This window comes from Bubalus kerabau, chromosome 1 (genome assembly GCF_029407905.1).
Source record: "Bubalus kerabau isolate K-KA32 ecotype Philippines breed swamp buffalo chromosome 1, PCC_UOA_SB_1v2, whole genome shotgun sequence".
In the NCBI taxonomy this organism is placed as follows: domain Eukaryota; kingdom Metazoa; phylum Chordata; class Mammalia; order Artiodactyla; family Bovidae; genus Bubalus; species Bubalus kerabau.
Window position 1 is genome coordinate 120,179,713 of NC_073624.1, and position 17,895 is coordinate 120,197,607.

Sequence of the window (17,895 nt, forward strand, 5' to 3'; positions counted from 1 at the left end):
TTCAGCCTTTTCTCCATGCCCCATCTGCTCCCCATACTTCCTACCCCTACACTCCATCTCTATTTTTTATTTGTCTAGTTTTGGCCGGGCTGGGTCTTTGTTGCCATGTGCAGGCTTTCTCTAGTTGTGGCGAGCGGGGTCTACTCTCCAGGTGGGTGCACATTGCGGTGGCGTCTCTTGCTGTGGAGCACCAGCTCTAGGTCACGTGGGCTTCAGGAACTTCGGCTTCTCATCTCAGTAGTCGTGGCTAGAGGGCGCTGGAGTGCAGGCTCAGTAGTTGCGGTACATGGCTTAGGTGCCCCGTAGCATGTGGGATCATCCTAGACCAGGGATCAAACCCATATCCCCTGCATTGCAAAGGGGACTCCCAACCACTAGACTGCCAGGGAAGCCCTGGCTTATTTTTACTGGCACTTATCTTCATTTGATATGCTACACTGTTGCTGCTGCTGCTGAGTGGCCTCAGTGCTGTCTGACTCTGTATGACCCTATGCACTGTAGCCTGCCAGGCTCCTTTGCCCATGGAATTCTCCAGACAAGAGGACTAGAATGGGCTGTCATTTCCTTCTCCAGAGGGGATAAAAAGTAAGGATTTGTCCAAATGCTTCTGTGCCTTGGAATTTTTATGTAGGGAATATTTGGAAAGCATACTTACAAATCTGTTAATATGTAGCTCTAAATATCTACAGGTATATTTTAAAAAGTAGAGCTTTAAGAGAAAATGTTCAAACTGCAGGGGTTGTGGAAATTCCCCTAGATACATAAAAAGGAGTGTGCTGGGGTAAGTCAAATCATTCAATTACATATGCCATAAGGCAACTTACCAAGTAATAGTAACAGTGAACACAGCTCTTTTCTATGGAGGAGAGCCCACATGGTTCAATTGTGAGTGAAAGAGTGGAACAGAATGCTTCCTGCTGCATGCAGACAGTTACGGGGAACCCCCCGAAGTTATAAAGTGAGCTCCTCTACTGATTACCGGTCTGAAGGGGACAAAGATCCACATTTTATCTCCCTTGCTGAATGTGCAGCACAAGCACTGGTGAATTTTACATCAGGGTCAGGCTGGGACGTCCCCTGCCTGCTCTACTTCGAGGAGGAGAACAGTGCTGCCCCATGCAAATGGGGTCAGGTCTTCCTTTCTGCCTTGGGTGCCTACCAGGGAGATGTCAGTACAACAGATCCTGACAGGGAAGTTGATATTGACGGGGGAATAAAGAAGGCAGAGCAAAACAAAACACAGACTTATTTGAAATAAAAATTTGTTTAGAAATTTGAAAGAAAAGCTTAGAGATTCTAAGGTTACATGTTTCAAAAGACCTCAGAATTTTGTACCATCACTCATTAAAACTGTATGCTGTACCCATTGACAACAACATCAATTATTCTATTTTCTGAATCGCTGATGGTAAGACCACTAAATCTACACAGCAGGCAGTTACTTTAGTGAAATAGGCCTATCTCCAGAGAGAGAGAAGAACTTGTGGTTCAAATGTTAATACTTTTGATCAGGTAAGTACTTTATTTTTGTCAGTAAGTGATAACTCTCATGTAGATGTTGATTAACAATGTTCCTGAGAAGGATAATGGATGGGGAAGAAGGGTTGAGGAACAACAAACTGTGACGATGTAATATTTCAAAACAGGTTTTCTGAGATGCAAAAATCACTTCAGCATTTCTAATGGATATAGGAGATATATACGTGACGGACAGGGAGGCCTGGCATGCTGCGATTCATGGGGTCACAAAGAGTCAAGCACGACTGAGCGACTGAACTGAACTGAACTGAGATACATATATACATACACACACACACACACACACACACACACACACACACACACACATACACCCTTTCTAACTTCCTGGAACATCATAGCTCACCCCCTGCAAAAGTAGCAGTTTCATTCAAATTAGGAAAACAAAATTCATTCATTTATTCGTATAACAAATAATTAAGAAAGAAAGACATGTGAATACAATCTCCATCATTGCAAGTTTCCTCATCTCTTGCTTTTATTCTACTTACTATAACTGTGAACTCAAAACATGACTGACTGAATAAAAATAATCTAAGGGATAACCAATAAATTCATGTCTGACATCTGAGAATTAGGAAACAGAAACCAATCAACGAGTGCCTTCTTAGTGTAAAATATTGAATAGTTCTGGGAATCATCAAGACCTAGCTTGAAATCCCAACTCCTTTTCTATTGGCTGTCTGAGTGAATTGAGACTCCCAAGTCTCAATTCCCTTATGTGGAAAGTATTCTAACAGTACCTACCCTCAGAGCAGTTACAAGGATTAAATGAGATGTTGGCAAGCATCCCTCCATAGTACTTATTCAACAAATTAGCTATTTGGGTTATCTTTTGGAAGCTTAAAGTTCCATAATGCCTTTCTTAATTCCTATGAGCAACACTAAATTTTATTTTACCTCTTCAGAAGAAACTATTTTCTGTTCTCATCTTCTCTAAAAATAAAACCCTTGGAATGTTTCAGATACATGCATGAATAAGAAATTCCACTTCCAAGGAGTCCTTCCAACACAATAACCAAGAAAATTCTTACCTAGTTTTGGCAAGGAATAGGGCACGTTAAAGTAGTCTTCATAAAATTCTATTAATCTCTTTGCTATATGGAGCGCATAGTCCCCGGATCCTCTTCTGATAGCATCGGGTCTTGCATACAAGCGTACCTAATTTAAAATATATATAAAAGTTACTTTAGCCTTTTGATACTTGAATTTTATCTTCCCCGCATGTATGAATCTACACAAATCACCTCAAACACTACAAAAATTAAGCATCATTCTTGTTCATATATCAAAGCACACTGGGACTGAAATAACCAAACTTAAACAATTAAAGTAACCAAGTTGAGCAAGTCACAATTTCCTGGATTTACAAGTTGACACAGAGAAGATTTATACACCTTGCATCAAAATAAATATTCAAAGTTATCACTTACATGTGCTTGCTAGAGATAGGAAGGTATGGTGGATTAGTATAATGGTTCCCTGACTATGTTGAAAGCAGGCAGGATGCGGTGACTCGGCAGGAGAGAAAATTCATGGTTTGTTAAAGATATACTGCAACAAGCTTTGGAAGTATTACCAGGCTGAACAAAAAACTAATTTATGCTTCTACTTTTCTTTGGAACCAACTATCCAACTGTCCTTATTCTCAATATGCAAAGCAGGAATAGAAAACTCTTCATGTACACAAATGATTGCCATTCTGGAAGGCTGTCTTGAGGAAGGCAACAGCTCCCAGGCTTCAAAACCAGCTGAAATAATTCATATTTCTAACACAATCCAGATACTTACTATTGATTTTCAAATCAAGCATTGTGTATTATCTAGTCCTTGGCCAAAAGGAGCCTGAGGCAAATAACATAAAACTGAACAAAACTAACAACTGTACAGAAAAGGTTAAAATGAGATTAGTTTTCTTAAAGCTTTCATAAAGCTATCCAGCATCTTTCTTTCCAAAGGCTAAATCTATTTTTCACAGATGTGGTCCCTAATCCTCATATCAATTCTATGAATAAGAAATATGTGCTTTGTGGAGCAGTGGAGAGCCCCACAGCCCAGGAGTTGGGTTTTATTCCTACTCTGCCACTAACTAAGCTGTGTGATATTGAACAAATTACTTAACCTCTTCCAGTCTCAAAAGTTCTCCTTTATAAAATGAAGGCATTGGCCACCAGCTGGTTGCTAAAGTGCTTTTCAGTCCTAAAACACATTACTTCCAATCCCATTTTACAGATAAAAGATCTTTGCAAATCACTAAAAACATAAATAGATGACTCTGCATATGGAAATGGATATTTATATACAACAGGAAGACAAAAGAAAGCTGCACTCAATCATATAAAAATTGATTTTACATTTAACTCTTTATTATCCTTGCTTCAGGAAAGAGAACAGAGATGTGTGCAATCAAAAAGAGCAAAATGTCAAGAAAAATACATTCTGACTTTGCTAGAAAGATCTGTAATTCAACAATATATTCACCAAATTCAATGACTATTATTTACTGAAATTGTGAAATGCCTTCTCAGCTGACAGTCAAATGAAATATCAAATGTTGTTTGCAGTCACCTGCAGTTTTGGTTGGCAGGAGGATGCAGCCACAGACTATCAGGAGACACCATCTGCAACAGCAGAACCTAACACTCTCAGAGAGACAGTGGTCGTGATCCGCTACCCTTGACATCAACTGCTTATAAACATGAAAGGTCTTGAATTCCCAAAAAGCAGATCCTAAGGAAAACATGAGTGTACAGGTGATTTATTAAGGAAGTGTTCTCAAGGGCAAACCTACAAGGGAGCAAGGGAAGCAATATAAGAAAGCATAAAAAGCCAAGCAAAAAGTGAAGTCCTGGCCTCAGCCTAATCCTACAGGGAGTCCTAGCTTGTAAATTGCACTGGCAAGTTTGTGCTGCCTTGAAGCAAGAGAGCTCCCATATTCTTGCTCCTCGGTCATTGGATACTGGTTACCAAGGGGAAAGCATTAAATTCCAGGAGTTTGCTTTTGGAGCATCTGGATGACACAGTTCCAGTGGCTCAAGGATAGTCCTTGGGAGAAGACTTCAGATGTGAGCTGTTAGAAGCAGAAGAGTGAGAGCTGGGGGATGAGCACCCCAGACAGAAAGGAGACCTGGCCTGTGCGCTGACAGCACGCACCACAGACGAGAATCGGTCAGGCCTGCATTCGTTCCCTCAATATTTATTTGGCACCTGTTTTGCACCAGGGCCTGGACTAAGCCTTTTTAACTTAGTGATGAAAAAGACAAGTTCTCTAATTAGAGATGATCCAAAGCATTACTGAGAACAAAAAGCAATAAAGGTGGAATTCCCATTCTCAAAGACCTTCCTGTTCATAGGTAAATTAATTATAGTAACAGTGAATGGTAAACTCTAAGTGCCAAGTGGATACTGAGGAGAACCTTCTCAGAAGGTTCAAGGTGAAGTAAATAGTACATTCATATGCAACCCATAACCAGGACCATTGCAAAATAATGCAGCAAAAGGTCACTGATTTTACTCCTAAGAAACATCATTGATTTTAGTAGAAACATGGCCATTCCTATCAGTCAACTCTACCAGTCAGTCAAGCTATCTATACGCCCAGACAAGAGATGCAAAATTAAATCAATCTAGTTGTCAAGATTTGATGGAAATGATCCAATTTAAGTGAGAAGCATACCATGTTCAGTACAGGGTCTTCATTTGTTCATTTACACATTTATCACATATCTGCTGTGTGCCAGGCAATGTACTAGAGAGTAGAAATAGAACAATAAAAATTTCTGCCACAAAAGCAAAGCATTTACTCTTACTTCTCTTAAGAGGCTCACAATGTGGAGAACCAAACTAATCAATGGCAAAATACAATGTGAGAAATTGCATTTTGCCTTCCCTCCTGTTACAACCTGACCTCCTGTGATTTAATAGAATGAACACCCATTGCAAAGGACTAAGCTCCTGTCCAAGGCCAAACCATAGTCTATCCTTCCTGCCTTTTCAAAGACATTGTTCTCAAAATTCTCCCCTTCATGTCCTGTATCACCAATTTAGGCTCCCATACTGGATCCTTTTCATTAGCAAATACTCTGTATCATTTCCTATGTTTAAGAAAAAATCTTTCTTGACTACAATTCCTCCAGCTATGGTTTCCAGCAAGAGTGCCTAAAAGACACTTACTCCTTGGAAGGAAAGTTATGACCAACCTAGATAGCATATTGAAAAGCAGAGACATTACTTTGCCAACAAAGCTCCATCTAGTCAAGGCTATGGTTTTTCCAGTGGTCATGTATGGGTGTGAGAGTTGGACTGTGAAGAAAGCTGAGCACCGAAGAATTGATGCTTTTGAACTGTGGTGTTGAAGAAGACTCTTGAGAGTTCCTTGGACTGCAAGGAGATCCAGTCAGTCCATTCTGAAGGAGGTCAGCCCTGGGATTTCTTTGGAAGGAATGATGCTAAAGCTGAAACTCGAGTACTTTGGCCACCTCATGCGAAGAGTTGACTCATTGGAAAAGACTCTGATGCTGGGAGGGATTGGGGGCAGGAGGAGAAGGGGACGACAGAGGATGAGATGGCTGGATGGCATCACTGACTCAATGGACGTGAGTCTGGGTGAACTCCGGGAGCTGGTGATGGACAGGGAGGCCCGGCATGCTGCGATTCATGGGGTCGCGAAGAGTCAGACACGACTGAGTGACTGAACTGAGCTAAGCTGAACATAGAATTTCTATATAATTAGAATTAACATAACTTACTTTACTTCTATATAGTTATTATTAACATCTTTCCTTACTTACCTTTTATATAGTTAGAATTCACATATGACCAGAACATTCTCAAAATGAAAAGCAGCACTTAGCCTGAGATAATAGGTATCTCCTGGACTCTGGGGAGGTTCCTCTGGAGAAGGGAATGGCATCCACTCCAGTATTCTTGCCTGGAAAATCCCATGGACAGAGGAGCCTGGCAGGCTACAGTCCATGGGCTCACAAGAGTCGGACACAACTGAGTGACTAAGTCACGTTGCCCATTTATACTCCCTGTTTCTAGTCTCTCTTGCATTCGCCACCACAAGGCTTTTATTCCCACTGCTCCACCAGACATGCTCTCATCAACATCACTAGTGGCCCCAGGATGCCAAATCCATCAGCTCCCAGTCTTCGACATGCTTAGCTTAGCAGCAGCATTTGACACAATGGATCCTCTCCGCTCTTTCAAAGGCTTCCTTCACTTAACTTCAATCTTACTTTCCTTCCATCTGACTGATCACTCCTTCTCAGTCTCTAAGCTGATTCATCCTCATCCTTTCCCTCATTCCTCTCACTTCTTAATATTGGAAGGTCTCAGATTTCAAACCATAGACCTCATTTCTCTGCCTACAGTTAGTCCCTTGGAGATAGCAGCAAGTCTCATGGTTATAAATACTACATAGATGTTGAAGACATACCCCATAATTCCAAACTTCCAACTGTCCACTGGACATTTCCATTTGGATACTGAACAAGCATCTCAAACTTAACATGTCTAAAATCCAAATTCCCAATCATTCTCTCTTTTTCTCTCTCTCTCTTACACATAGATGCACACACACACACACACACACACACACACACACACACACACACACACCCCTAACCCTCCAGAAGTATTTCCATCCAGCTGCCCAAGTTCAATACCTCAAAACCATCCTTGTTTGCCCTCTTTCACACTCAAGGATGACTCAAGAGAGACAAAATTAGAAAAGTGAAGAGAGGCATACAGATAAGTAAAGAAAAACTTCAAATTAAAGAAGTACTTTTAAACCAAATTGTAGATGATTAACTGCTATAGGCATAGGCAGAGTCAAGGATTTTAAGCTACAGAATGATATAATCAGAGTTAAGTTTTCAGCTGCAGTCCCGGTGGCTGCAGAGAAGGAGGGCAGGAAGCACAAAGCTGACTGCACGCTGTGAGAGATCAGACCCTGAGCCTCTGGAGTGGGAGCACTGACTCCAACAGCCTAGACTACCAGAGAACTAACCCTGGGGAGTATCAGATAGAGAGAACTCACACAAAGGAAACCACCTGAATACAAGACTTAGCACAAGGCAACCACCAGTAACACCCTGTGCAGGACGCCTCATCTAAACCACAAACAAAACAAAAATACAAACCCAATCATCAGCAGACAGCAGTACCACCTCACTCAGCCTTGCCCATCAGAGGAAAAACAAACAAGCAAAAACTCAGCACAAATCTCACCCCACAGGAAGCTCACACAAACCACTGGATCAACCTTAGGAGAGCAGAAACCAAAAGGAAGAAAGAATTCAACCTTCTTCAAGGAAAGAATTCAACTTTCCTCGAAGCCTGGGGAAAGGAGACCTCAAACACAATAACTTAAATAAAATAAAAAGGCAGAGAAATAGCACACAAATGAAGGAATAAGCCAGAAATAAGCTAGAAGTCCAAGCAAATGAAGAGGAAATAGGAAAATTACCTGAAAAAGAATTCATAAAAATGATAGTAAAGATGATCAAAAACCCTGAAAACAAAATGGAGAAAATGCAAGAATCAATTCACAAAAACCTAGAATAATTAAAGAATAAGCATACAGAGACAAACAACACAATTGCTGAAATTAAAAATACTCTAGAAGGAATCAATAGAAGAATATCTGAAGCAGAAGACCGAATCAGTGAACTGGAAGATAAAATGGTGGAAATAACTTCTGAAGAGCAGAATAAAGTAAAAAGAATGAAAAGACCTGAGGACAGTCTCAGAAACCTCTGGGACCATATCAAACACACCAACATTCGAATTATAGGGTTCCCAGAAGAAGAAGTGGAGAAGGCAATGGCGCCCCACTCCAGTACTCTTGCCTGGAAAATCCCATGGACAGAGGAGCCCGGTGGGCTGCAGTCCATGGGGTCGCAAAGAGTCGGACACGACTGAACGACTTCACTTTCACTTTTCACTTTCATGCATTGGAGAAGGAAATGGCAACCCACTCCAGTGTTCTTGCCTGGAGAATCCCAGGGACGGGGGAGCCTGGTGGGCTGCCGTCTATGGGGTCGCACAGAGTCAGACACAACTGAAGCGACTTAGCAGCAGCAGCAGCAGCAGAAGAGAAAAAGAAAGGGTGTGAGAAAATTTTTGAAGAGATTATAGTTGAAATTTTCCCCAACATGGAAAAGGAAGTAGTCCATCAAGTCCAAGAGGCACAAAGAGTCCCATATAGGATAAACCCAAGGAGAAACACACCAAGACACATACTAATCAAACTAACAAAGACTAAACACAAAGAAAGAATATTAAAAGCACCAAGGGAAAAGCACCAAGTAACATACAAGGGAAACCCCATACGTTTAACAGCTGATCTTTCAGCAGAAACTCTGCCAGCCAAAAAGGAATGGCAGGATATATTTAAAGTACTGAAAGGGAAAAATCTACAACCAAGATTTCTGTACCCATCAAGGATCTCATTCAAAAGTGATGGAGAAATAAAAAGTTATTCAGGCAAGCAAAAGTTAAGAGAATTCAGTACCAGTAAATCAGCTTTACAACAACTGTTAAACGGACTTATATAGTCAAGAAATACAACAGAAGAAAAAAGATCTACAAAATCAACTCCAAACAATTAGAAAGTGGCAATAGGAACATATATATCAATAATTACTTTAAACATAAATGGATTAAATGCTCCAACCAAAAGACACAGACTGGCTAAATGGACACAAAAACAAGACCCATATATATGCTGTCTACAAGAAACCCACCTCAGACTTCAAGACACATACAGACTGAAAGGGAAAGGATGGAAAAATATATTCCATGCAAATGGGAAGCAAAATAATGCTGGAGTAGCAATCTTCATATCAGACAAAATAAACCTTAAAATAAAGACTATTACAAGAGATGAAGAAGAACACTACATAATGATCAAGGGATCAATCCAAGAGGAAGACATAACAATTGTAAATATCTATGTACCCAACATAGGAGCACCTCAATACCTAAGACAGACACTAACAGACATAAAAGGGCAAATTGACAGTAACACAATAATAGTAGGAGACTTTAACACCCCACTCTCACCAATGGACAGATCATCAAAACATAAAATTAAAAAGGAAACACAAGTCTTAGATGATACATTAGCTGAGATGGATCTCATTGATATCTTCAGGACATTCCATCCAAATGCAGAAGAATGCATCTTCTTCTCAAGTGCACATGGAACATTCTCCAGCATAGACCACATCTTGGGCCACAAATCAGTGGCCCAGTAAATTTAAGAAAACTGAAATTGTATCAAGCATGTTCTCTGACCACAGTGCTATGAAACTAGATATAAATTACAAGAAAAAAACTGTAAGAAACACAAACACATGGAGATTAAACAACACCTTTCTAAATAACCAACAAGTTACTGAAGAAGTCAAAAGGGAAGTCAAAAAATTTCTAGAAACAAATGACAATGAAAACACAACTCGAGGAGGAGGAGCCAAGATGGCGGAGGAGTAGGACTGGGAGAACACTTTCTCCCCCACAAATTCATCAAAAGAGCATTTAAACGTCGAGTAAATTCCACAAAACAACTTCTGAATGCCGGCAGAGGACATCAGGCACCCAGAAAAGCAGCCCAACTCTTCAAAAGGAGGTAGGAAAAAATATAAAAGACAAAAAAAGAGACAAAAGAGGGAGGGACGGAGTTCTGTCCCGGGAAGGGAGTCTTAAAAAGAGAGAAGTTTCCAAACACCAGGAAACCCTCTCACTGCCGAATCTGTGCCGAGCTTTGGAAGCACAGAGGGCAACATAAAAGGGAGGGGAAAAAAAAATAAACAATTAAAAATCACGGATTGTGAGCCCTACGGTAACTCCCCCAGTGGAGAAGCAGCGCAGACGCCTGCACATGGCATTAGCAAGCGGGGGCTGGGCAGGGAAGTGCGGTGCGGGCTGTGTCCCTTAGAGTAAGAATCGGGCCGAATGTCCTGAGCGCTATCTGAGTGAAATAATTTGGGCTAGCAAACCAGACTGTGGGATATCTACCACGCGAAAAGCCAGCCCTAACCTAAGACACCGCCAGGCCCGCGCACAGAACAAAGGACTGAACAGAGATAGCCGGCTGCAGACCTTCCCCCTCCGGTGACAGGCAGCCAGAGCCGGAAGGGGGCAATCGCAGCCCCAGAGAGACACTATCTATAAAACTGTAAGCAGGCTTCTTTGCTAACTAAAACTTCTTGGGGGTCTGGACGGTCAACAGCTGCCTGAGAAGGTGCGCCGGTTTTACACCCAGATAACCGAGTGGCGGGGAGGCGATAAGTCGCAGCATTGGCGCCCGCCAAACACCTCATCACCTGAGCTGCTCCGATCTGGGAAGAACACAAAATGCAGGCCCAACCGAGTCTGCGCCTCTGAGGGCTACCCGAGTGCCTGAACCTGAGCGGCTTGGACCTGGGAGCTCAGCCCAGGGCCGGCCTCTGATTGTTCCCGGCGGAACAACCTAGAGCCCGAGCAGTGTGGGCAGGGAGGCTACAGGCGCCGTGAGTGGGGGCAGACCCAGTGTGGCTGAGGCACTGCGAGCGCAGGCCAGTGTTATCTGTTTGCAGCATCCCTCCCTCCCTCCCCACAGCGCGGCTGAACAAGTGAGCCTAAAAAAAAAAAAAAAAAAAAAATAGTGTCCTCCACCGTCTCCTTTGTGTCGGGGCAGGAACCAGACACTGAAGAGACCAGCAAACAGAAGAAGCTATAACAGAGGGAAACGCCTTGGAAGCTACAGGCCATAGATTAAAACCCTGTGGTTACTACGGATTACATAGGAAGGGGCCTATAGATCTTGAGAAATATAAGTCGGACTAAGGAACTGCCAAAAATGAACTGAACCCACAATACTCACAACAAAACCAGAGAAAGACCTAGATATATTTTTACTATTTTTACAATCAATCTTTCTTTCTTTATTTTTTTTTAATTAAAAAAAAATTTTTTTAAGTCCTCTATTGTCCTTTAATTTTCACTTTTATAACTATTACTTTGCAAAAAAAAAAAAAGACCCTATTTTTTTTTCTTCTTCAGCAAACTTCATATATATATTTTATAATTTTTTGACTGTGTTTTTTTTTTTTTCTTTTTTCTTTTTCTTCTTTTCTTTAACATTGTATTTTTGAAATTCCAAACTCTACTCTAGATTTTTAATTTTAGCCTTTTGGTATATGTTATCAATTTTGTACCTATAGGTTTTTTTCATAATTTCTGTGACTTTTTTTTTCCTCTGTTTCTTTCTCTTCTTCTTTTATATAACATCGTATATCTGCAATTCCAAACTCTACTCAAGATTTTTAATTTATGCTTTTTGGTATTTGATATCAATTTTGTACCTGTATTTTCTTTATAATTTTTGCAACATTGTTTTTGTTGGTTTGTTTGTTTTCTCTCTTTATTTTTCTTCTTCTTTTTTTTTTTTAACGTATTTTTGAAATTCCAAACTCTACTCTAGATTTTTAATTTTTGCTTTTTGGTATTAGTTATCAATTTTGTACCTGTAGTTTCTTTATAATTTTCACGACCTTGTTTGTTTTTCTTTGTTCGTTTTTTCTCTCTTTCTTTTCCTTCTTCTTTTCATTAACATCGCATTTTTGAAATTCCAAACTCTACTCTAGATTTCTAATTTTTGCTTTTATGTATTTGTTACCAATTTTGTACCTTTAAGAACCCAATCTTCAGGACCCATTTTTCACTAGGGTACGAGATTACTGGCTTGACTGCTCTCTCTCCCTTTGGACTCTCCATTTTCTCCACCAGGTCACCTGTATCTCCTCCCTAACCCCTCTCTACTCTACCCAACTCTGAATTTCTGTGTGTTCCAGATGGTGGAGAACACTTAAGGAACTGATTACTGGCTGGATCTGTCTCCCTCCTTTTCATTTCCCCCTTTTATCCTTCTGGCCACCTCTGTCTCCTGCCTCCTTCTTCTCTTCTCTGTATAACTCCGTGAACATCTCTGAGCGGTCCAGTTGTGGAGTGCACATAAGGAAGTGACTACTGGCTAGCCCACTCTCTCCACTATTGATTCCACCTCATCTCATTTGGGTCACCTCTAACTCCCTCCTCCCTCTTCTCTTCTCCATGTAACGCTGTGAACCTCTCTGAGTGACCCTCACAGTAGAGAAACTTTCCATCTTTAACGTAGATGTTTTATCAGTGGTGCTGTATAGAAGGAGAAGTTTTGAAACTACTGTAAAATTAAGACCGATAACTGGAAGTAGGAGGCTTAAGTCCAAACCCTGACTCCAGGGAACTCCTGACTCCAAGGAACAGTAATTGACAGGAGCTCATCAAACGCCTCCATACCGACACTGAAACCAAGCACCACACAAGGGCCAACAAGTTCCAGGGAAAGACATACCAAGCAAATTCTCCAGCAACAAAGGAACACAGCCCTGAGCTTCAAGATACAGGCTGCCCAAAGTCACCCCAAAACCATAGACATCTCATAACACATTACTGGACATTTCATTACACTCCAGAGAGAAGAAATACAGCTCCATCCACCAGAACATCGACACAAGCTTCCCTAACCAGGAAACCTTGACAAGCCACCTGTACAAACCCACACACAGTGAGGAAACGCCACAATAAAGAGAACTCCACAAACTGCCAGAATACAGAAAGGACACCCCAAACTCAGCAATTTAAACAAGATGAAGAGACAGAGGAATACCCAGCAGATAAAGGAACAGGATAAATGCCCACCAAACCAAACAAAAGAGGAAGAGATAGGGAATCTACCTGATAAAGAATTCCGAATAATGATAGTGAAATTGATCCAAAATCTTGAAATTAAAATGGAATCACAGATAAATAGCCTGGAGCCAAGGATTGAGAAGATGCAAGAAAGGTTTAACAAGGACTTAGAAGAAATAAAAAAGAGTCAATATATAATGAATAATGCAATAAGTGAAATTAAAAACACTCTGGAGGCAACAAATAGTAGAATAACAGAGGCAGAAGATAGGATTAGTGAATTAGAAGATAGAATGGTAGAAATAAATGAATCAGAGAGGATAAAAGAAAAACGAATTAAAAGAAATGAGGACAATCTCAGAGACCTCCAGGACAATATTAAACGCTACAACATTCGAATCATAGGGGTCCCAGAAGAAGAAGACAAAAAGAAAGACCATGAGAAAATACTTGAGGAGATAATAGTTGAAAACTTCCCTAAAATGGGGAAGGAAATAATCACCCAAGTCCAAGAAACCCAGAGAGTCCCAAACAGGATAAACCCAAGGTGAAACACCCCAAGACACATAGTAATCAAATTAACAAAGATCAAACACAAAGAACAAATATTAAAAGCAGCAAGGTAAAAACAACAAATAACACACAAGGGAATACCCATAAGGATAACAGCTGATCTTTCAGTAGAAACTCCTCAAGCCAGGAGGGAATGGCAAGACATACTTAAAATGATGAAAGAAAATAACCTACAGCCCAGATTATTGTACCCAGCAAGGATCTCATTCAAGTATGAAGGAGAAATCAAAAGCTTTTCAGACAAGCAAAAGCTGAGAGAATTCTGCACCACCAAACCAGCTCTCCAACAAATACTAAAGGATATTCTCTAGACAGGAAACACAAAAATGGTGTATAAATTCGAACCCAAAACAATAAAGTAAATGGCAACGGGGTCATACTTATCAGTAATTACCTTAAACGTAAATGGGTTGAATGCCCCAACCAAAAGACAAAGACTGGCTGAATGGATACAAAAACAAGACCCCTACATATGTTGTCTACAAGAGACCCACCTCAAAACAGGGGACACATACAGACTGAAAGTGAAGGGCTGGAAAAAGATTTTCCATGCAAATAGGGACCAAAAGAAAGCAGGAGTAGCAATACTCATATCAGATAAAATAGACTTTAAAACAAAGACTGTGAAAAGAGACAAAGATGGTCACTACATAATGATCAAAGGATCAATCCAAGAAGAAGATATAACAATTATAAATATATATGCACCCAACACGGGAGCACCGCAGTATGTAAGACAAATGCTAACAAGTATGAAAGAAGAAATTAACAATAACACAATAATAGTGGGAGACTTTAATACCCCACTCACACCTATGGATAGATCAACTAAACAGAAAATTAACAAGGAAACACAAACTTTAAACGATACAATAGACCAGTTAGAACTAATTGATATCTATAGGACATTTCATCCCAAAACAATGAATTTCACCTTCTTCTCAAGCGCACATGGAACCTTCTCCAGGATAGATCACATCCTGGGCCATAAAGCTAGCCTTGGTAAATTCAAAAAAATAGAAATCATTCCAAGCATCTTTTCTGACCACAATGCAGTAAGATTAGATCTCAATTACAGGAGAAAAACTATTAAAAAATCCAACATATGGAGGCTGAACAACACGCTGCTGAATAACCAACAAATCACAGAAGAAATCAAAAAAGAAATCAAACTTTGCATAGAAACGAATGAAAATGAAAACACAACAACCCAAAACCTGTGGGACACTGTAAAAGCAGTCCTAAGGGGAAAGTTCATAGCAATACAGGCACACCTCAAGAAACAAGAAAAAAGTCAAATAAATAACCTAACTCTACACCTAAAGCAACTAGAAAAGGAAGAAATGAAGAACCCCAGGGTTAGTAGAAGGAAAGAAATCTTAAAAATTAGAGCAGAAATAAATGCAAAAGAAACAAAAGAGACCATAGCAAAAATCAACAAAACCAAAAGCTGGTTCTTTGAAAGGATAAATAAAATTGACAAACCATTAGCCAGACTCATCAAGAAACAAAGGGAGAAAAATCAAATCAATAAAATTAGAAATGAAAATGGAGAGATCACAACAGACAACACAGAAATACAAAGGATCATAAGAGACTACCATCAACAATTATATGCCAATAAAATGGACAACGAGGAAGAAATGGACAAATTCTTAGAAAAGTACAACTTTCCAAAACTCGACCAGGAAGAAATAGAAAATCTTAACAGACCCATCACAAGCATGGAAATTGAAACTGTAATCAAAAATCTTCCAGCAAACAAAAGCCCAGGTCCAGACGGCTTCACAGCTGAATTCTACCAAAAATTTAGAGAAGAGCTAACACCTATCCTGCTCAAACTCTTCCAGAAAATTGCAGAGGATGGTAAACTTCCAAACTCATTCTATGAGGCCTAATACCAAAACCTGACAAAGATCCCACAAAAAAAGAAAACTACAGGCCAATATCACTGATGAACATAGATGCAAAAATCCTTAACAAAATTCTAGCAATCAGAATCCAACAACACATTAAAAAGATCATACACCATGACCAAGTGGGCTTTATCCCAGGGATGCAAGGAGTCTTCAATATCCACAAATCAATCAATATAATACACAACATTAACAAATTGAAAAATAAAAACCATATGATTATCTCAATAGATGCAGAGAAAGCCTTTGACAAAATTCAACATCCATTTATGATCAAAACTCTCCAGAAAGCAGGAATAGAAGGAACCTACCTCAACATAATCAAAGCTATATATGACAAACCCACAGCAAACATTATCCTCAATGGTGAAAAACTGAAAGCATTTCCTCTAAAGTCAGGAACAAGACAAGAGTGCCCACTTTCACCATTACTATTCAACATAGTTTTGGAAGTTTTGGCCACAGCAATCAGAACCAAAAAACAAATAAAAGGAATCCAAATTAGAAAAGAAGAAGTAAAGCTCTCACTGTTTGCAGATGACATGATCCTCTACATAGAAAACCCTAAAGACTCCACCAGAAAATTACTAGAACTAATCAATGACTATAGTAAAGTTGCAGGATATAAAATCAACACACAGAAATCCCTTGCATTCCTATACACTAATAATGAGAAAACAGAAAGAGAAATTAAGGAAACAATTCCATTCACCATTGCAACGGAAAGAATAAAATACTAAGGAATATATCTACCTAAAGAATCTAAAGACCTATATATAGAAAACTATAAAACACTGGTGAAAGAAATCAAAGAGGACACTAACAGATGGAGAAATATACCATGTTCATGGATTGGAAGAATCAATATAGTGAAAATGAGTATACTACCCAAAGCAATCTATAGATTCAATGCAATCCCTATCAAGCTACCAACAGCATTCTTCACAGAGCTAGAACAAATAATTTCACAATTTGTATGGAAATACAAAAAACCTCGAATAGCCAAAGCAATCTTGAGAAAGAAGAATGGAACTGGAGGAATCAACCTACCTGACTTCAGGCTCTACTACAAAGCCACAGTTATCAAGACAGTATGGTACTGGCACAAAGACAGAAATATAGATCAATGGAACAAAATAGAAAGCCCAGAGATAAATCCACGCACATATGGACACCTTATCTTTGACAAAGGAGGCAAGAATATACAATGGATTAAAGACAATCTCTTTAACAAGTTGTGCTGGGAACTCTGGTCAACCACTTGTAAAAGAATGAAACTAGAACACTTTCTAACACCATACACAAAAATAAACTCAAAATGGATTAAAGATCTAAACGTAAGACCAGAAACTATAAAACTCCTAGAGGAGAACATAGGCAAAACACTCTCTGACATACATCACAGCAGGATCCTCTATGACCCACCTCCCAGAATATTGGAAATAAAAGCAAAAATAAACAAATGGGACCTAATTAACCTTAAAAGCTTCTGCACATCAAAGGAAACTATTAGCAAGGTGAAAAGACAGCCTTCAGAATGGAGAAGATAATAGCAAATGAAGCAACTGCCAAACAACTAATCTCGAGAATATACAAGCAACTCCTACAGCTCAACTCCAGAAAAATAAATGACCCAATCAAAAAATGGGCCAAAGAACTAAATAGACATTTCTCCAAAGAAGACATACAGATGGCTAACAAACACATGAAAAGATGCTCAACATCACTCATTATCAGAGAAATGCAAATCAAAACCACTATGAGGTACCATTTCACACCAGTCAGAATGGCTGCGATCCAAAAGTCTACAAGTAATAAATGCTGGAGAGGGTGTGGAAAAAAGGGAACCCTCTTACACTGTTGGTGGGAATGCAAACTAGTACAGCCACTATGGAGAACAGTGTGGAGATTCCTTAAAAAACTGGAAATAGACCTGCCTTATGATCCAGCAATCCCACTGCTGGGCATACACACTGAGAAAACCAGAAGGGAAAGAGACACGAGTACCCCAATGTTCATTGCAGCACTGTTTATAATAGCCAGGACATGGAAGCAACCTAGATGTCCATCAGCAGATGAATGGATAAGAAAGCTGTGGTACATATACACAATGGAGTATTACTCAGCCATTAAAAAGAATACATTTGAA

At 39.8% G+C, this 17,895-nt stretch overlaps 1 protein-coding gene across 1 annotated transcript in view; it reads right to left on the minus strand.

Annotated features, from left to right (window-relative positions):
* TRHDE (thyrotropin releasing hormone degrading enzyme) overlaps window positions 1–17,895 on the minus strand; it is a 456,427-nt gene that overhangs the window by 296,965 nt on the left and 141,567 nt on the right. Inside the window, exon 3 of the mRNA XM_055587431.1 lies at window positions 2,574–2,700. Within this exon, the coding sequence (XP_055443406.1) occupies window positions 2,574–2,700 (127 nt within the window). The remainder of the gene's footprint in view (window positions 1–2,573; window positions 2,701–17,895) is intronic.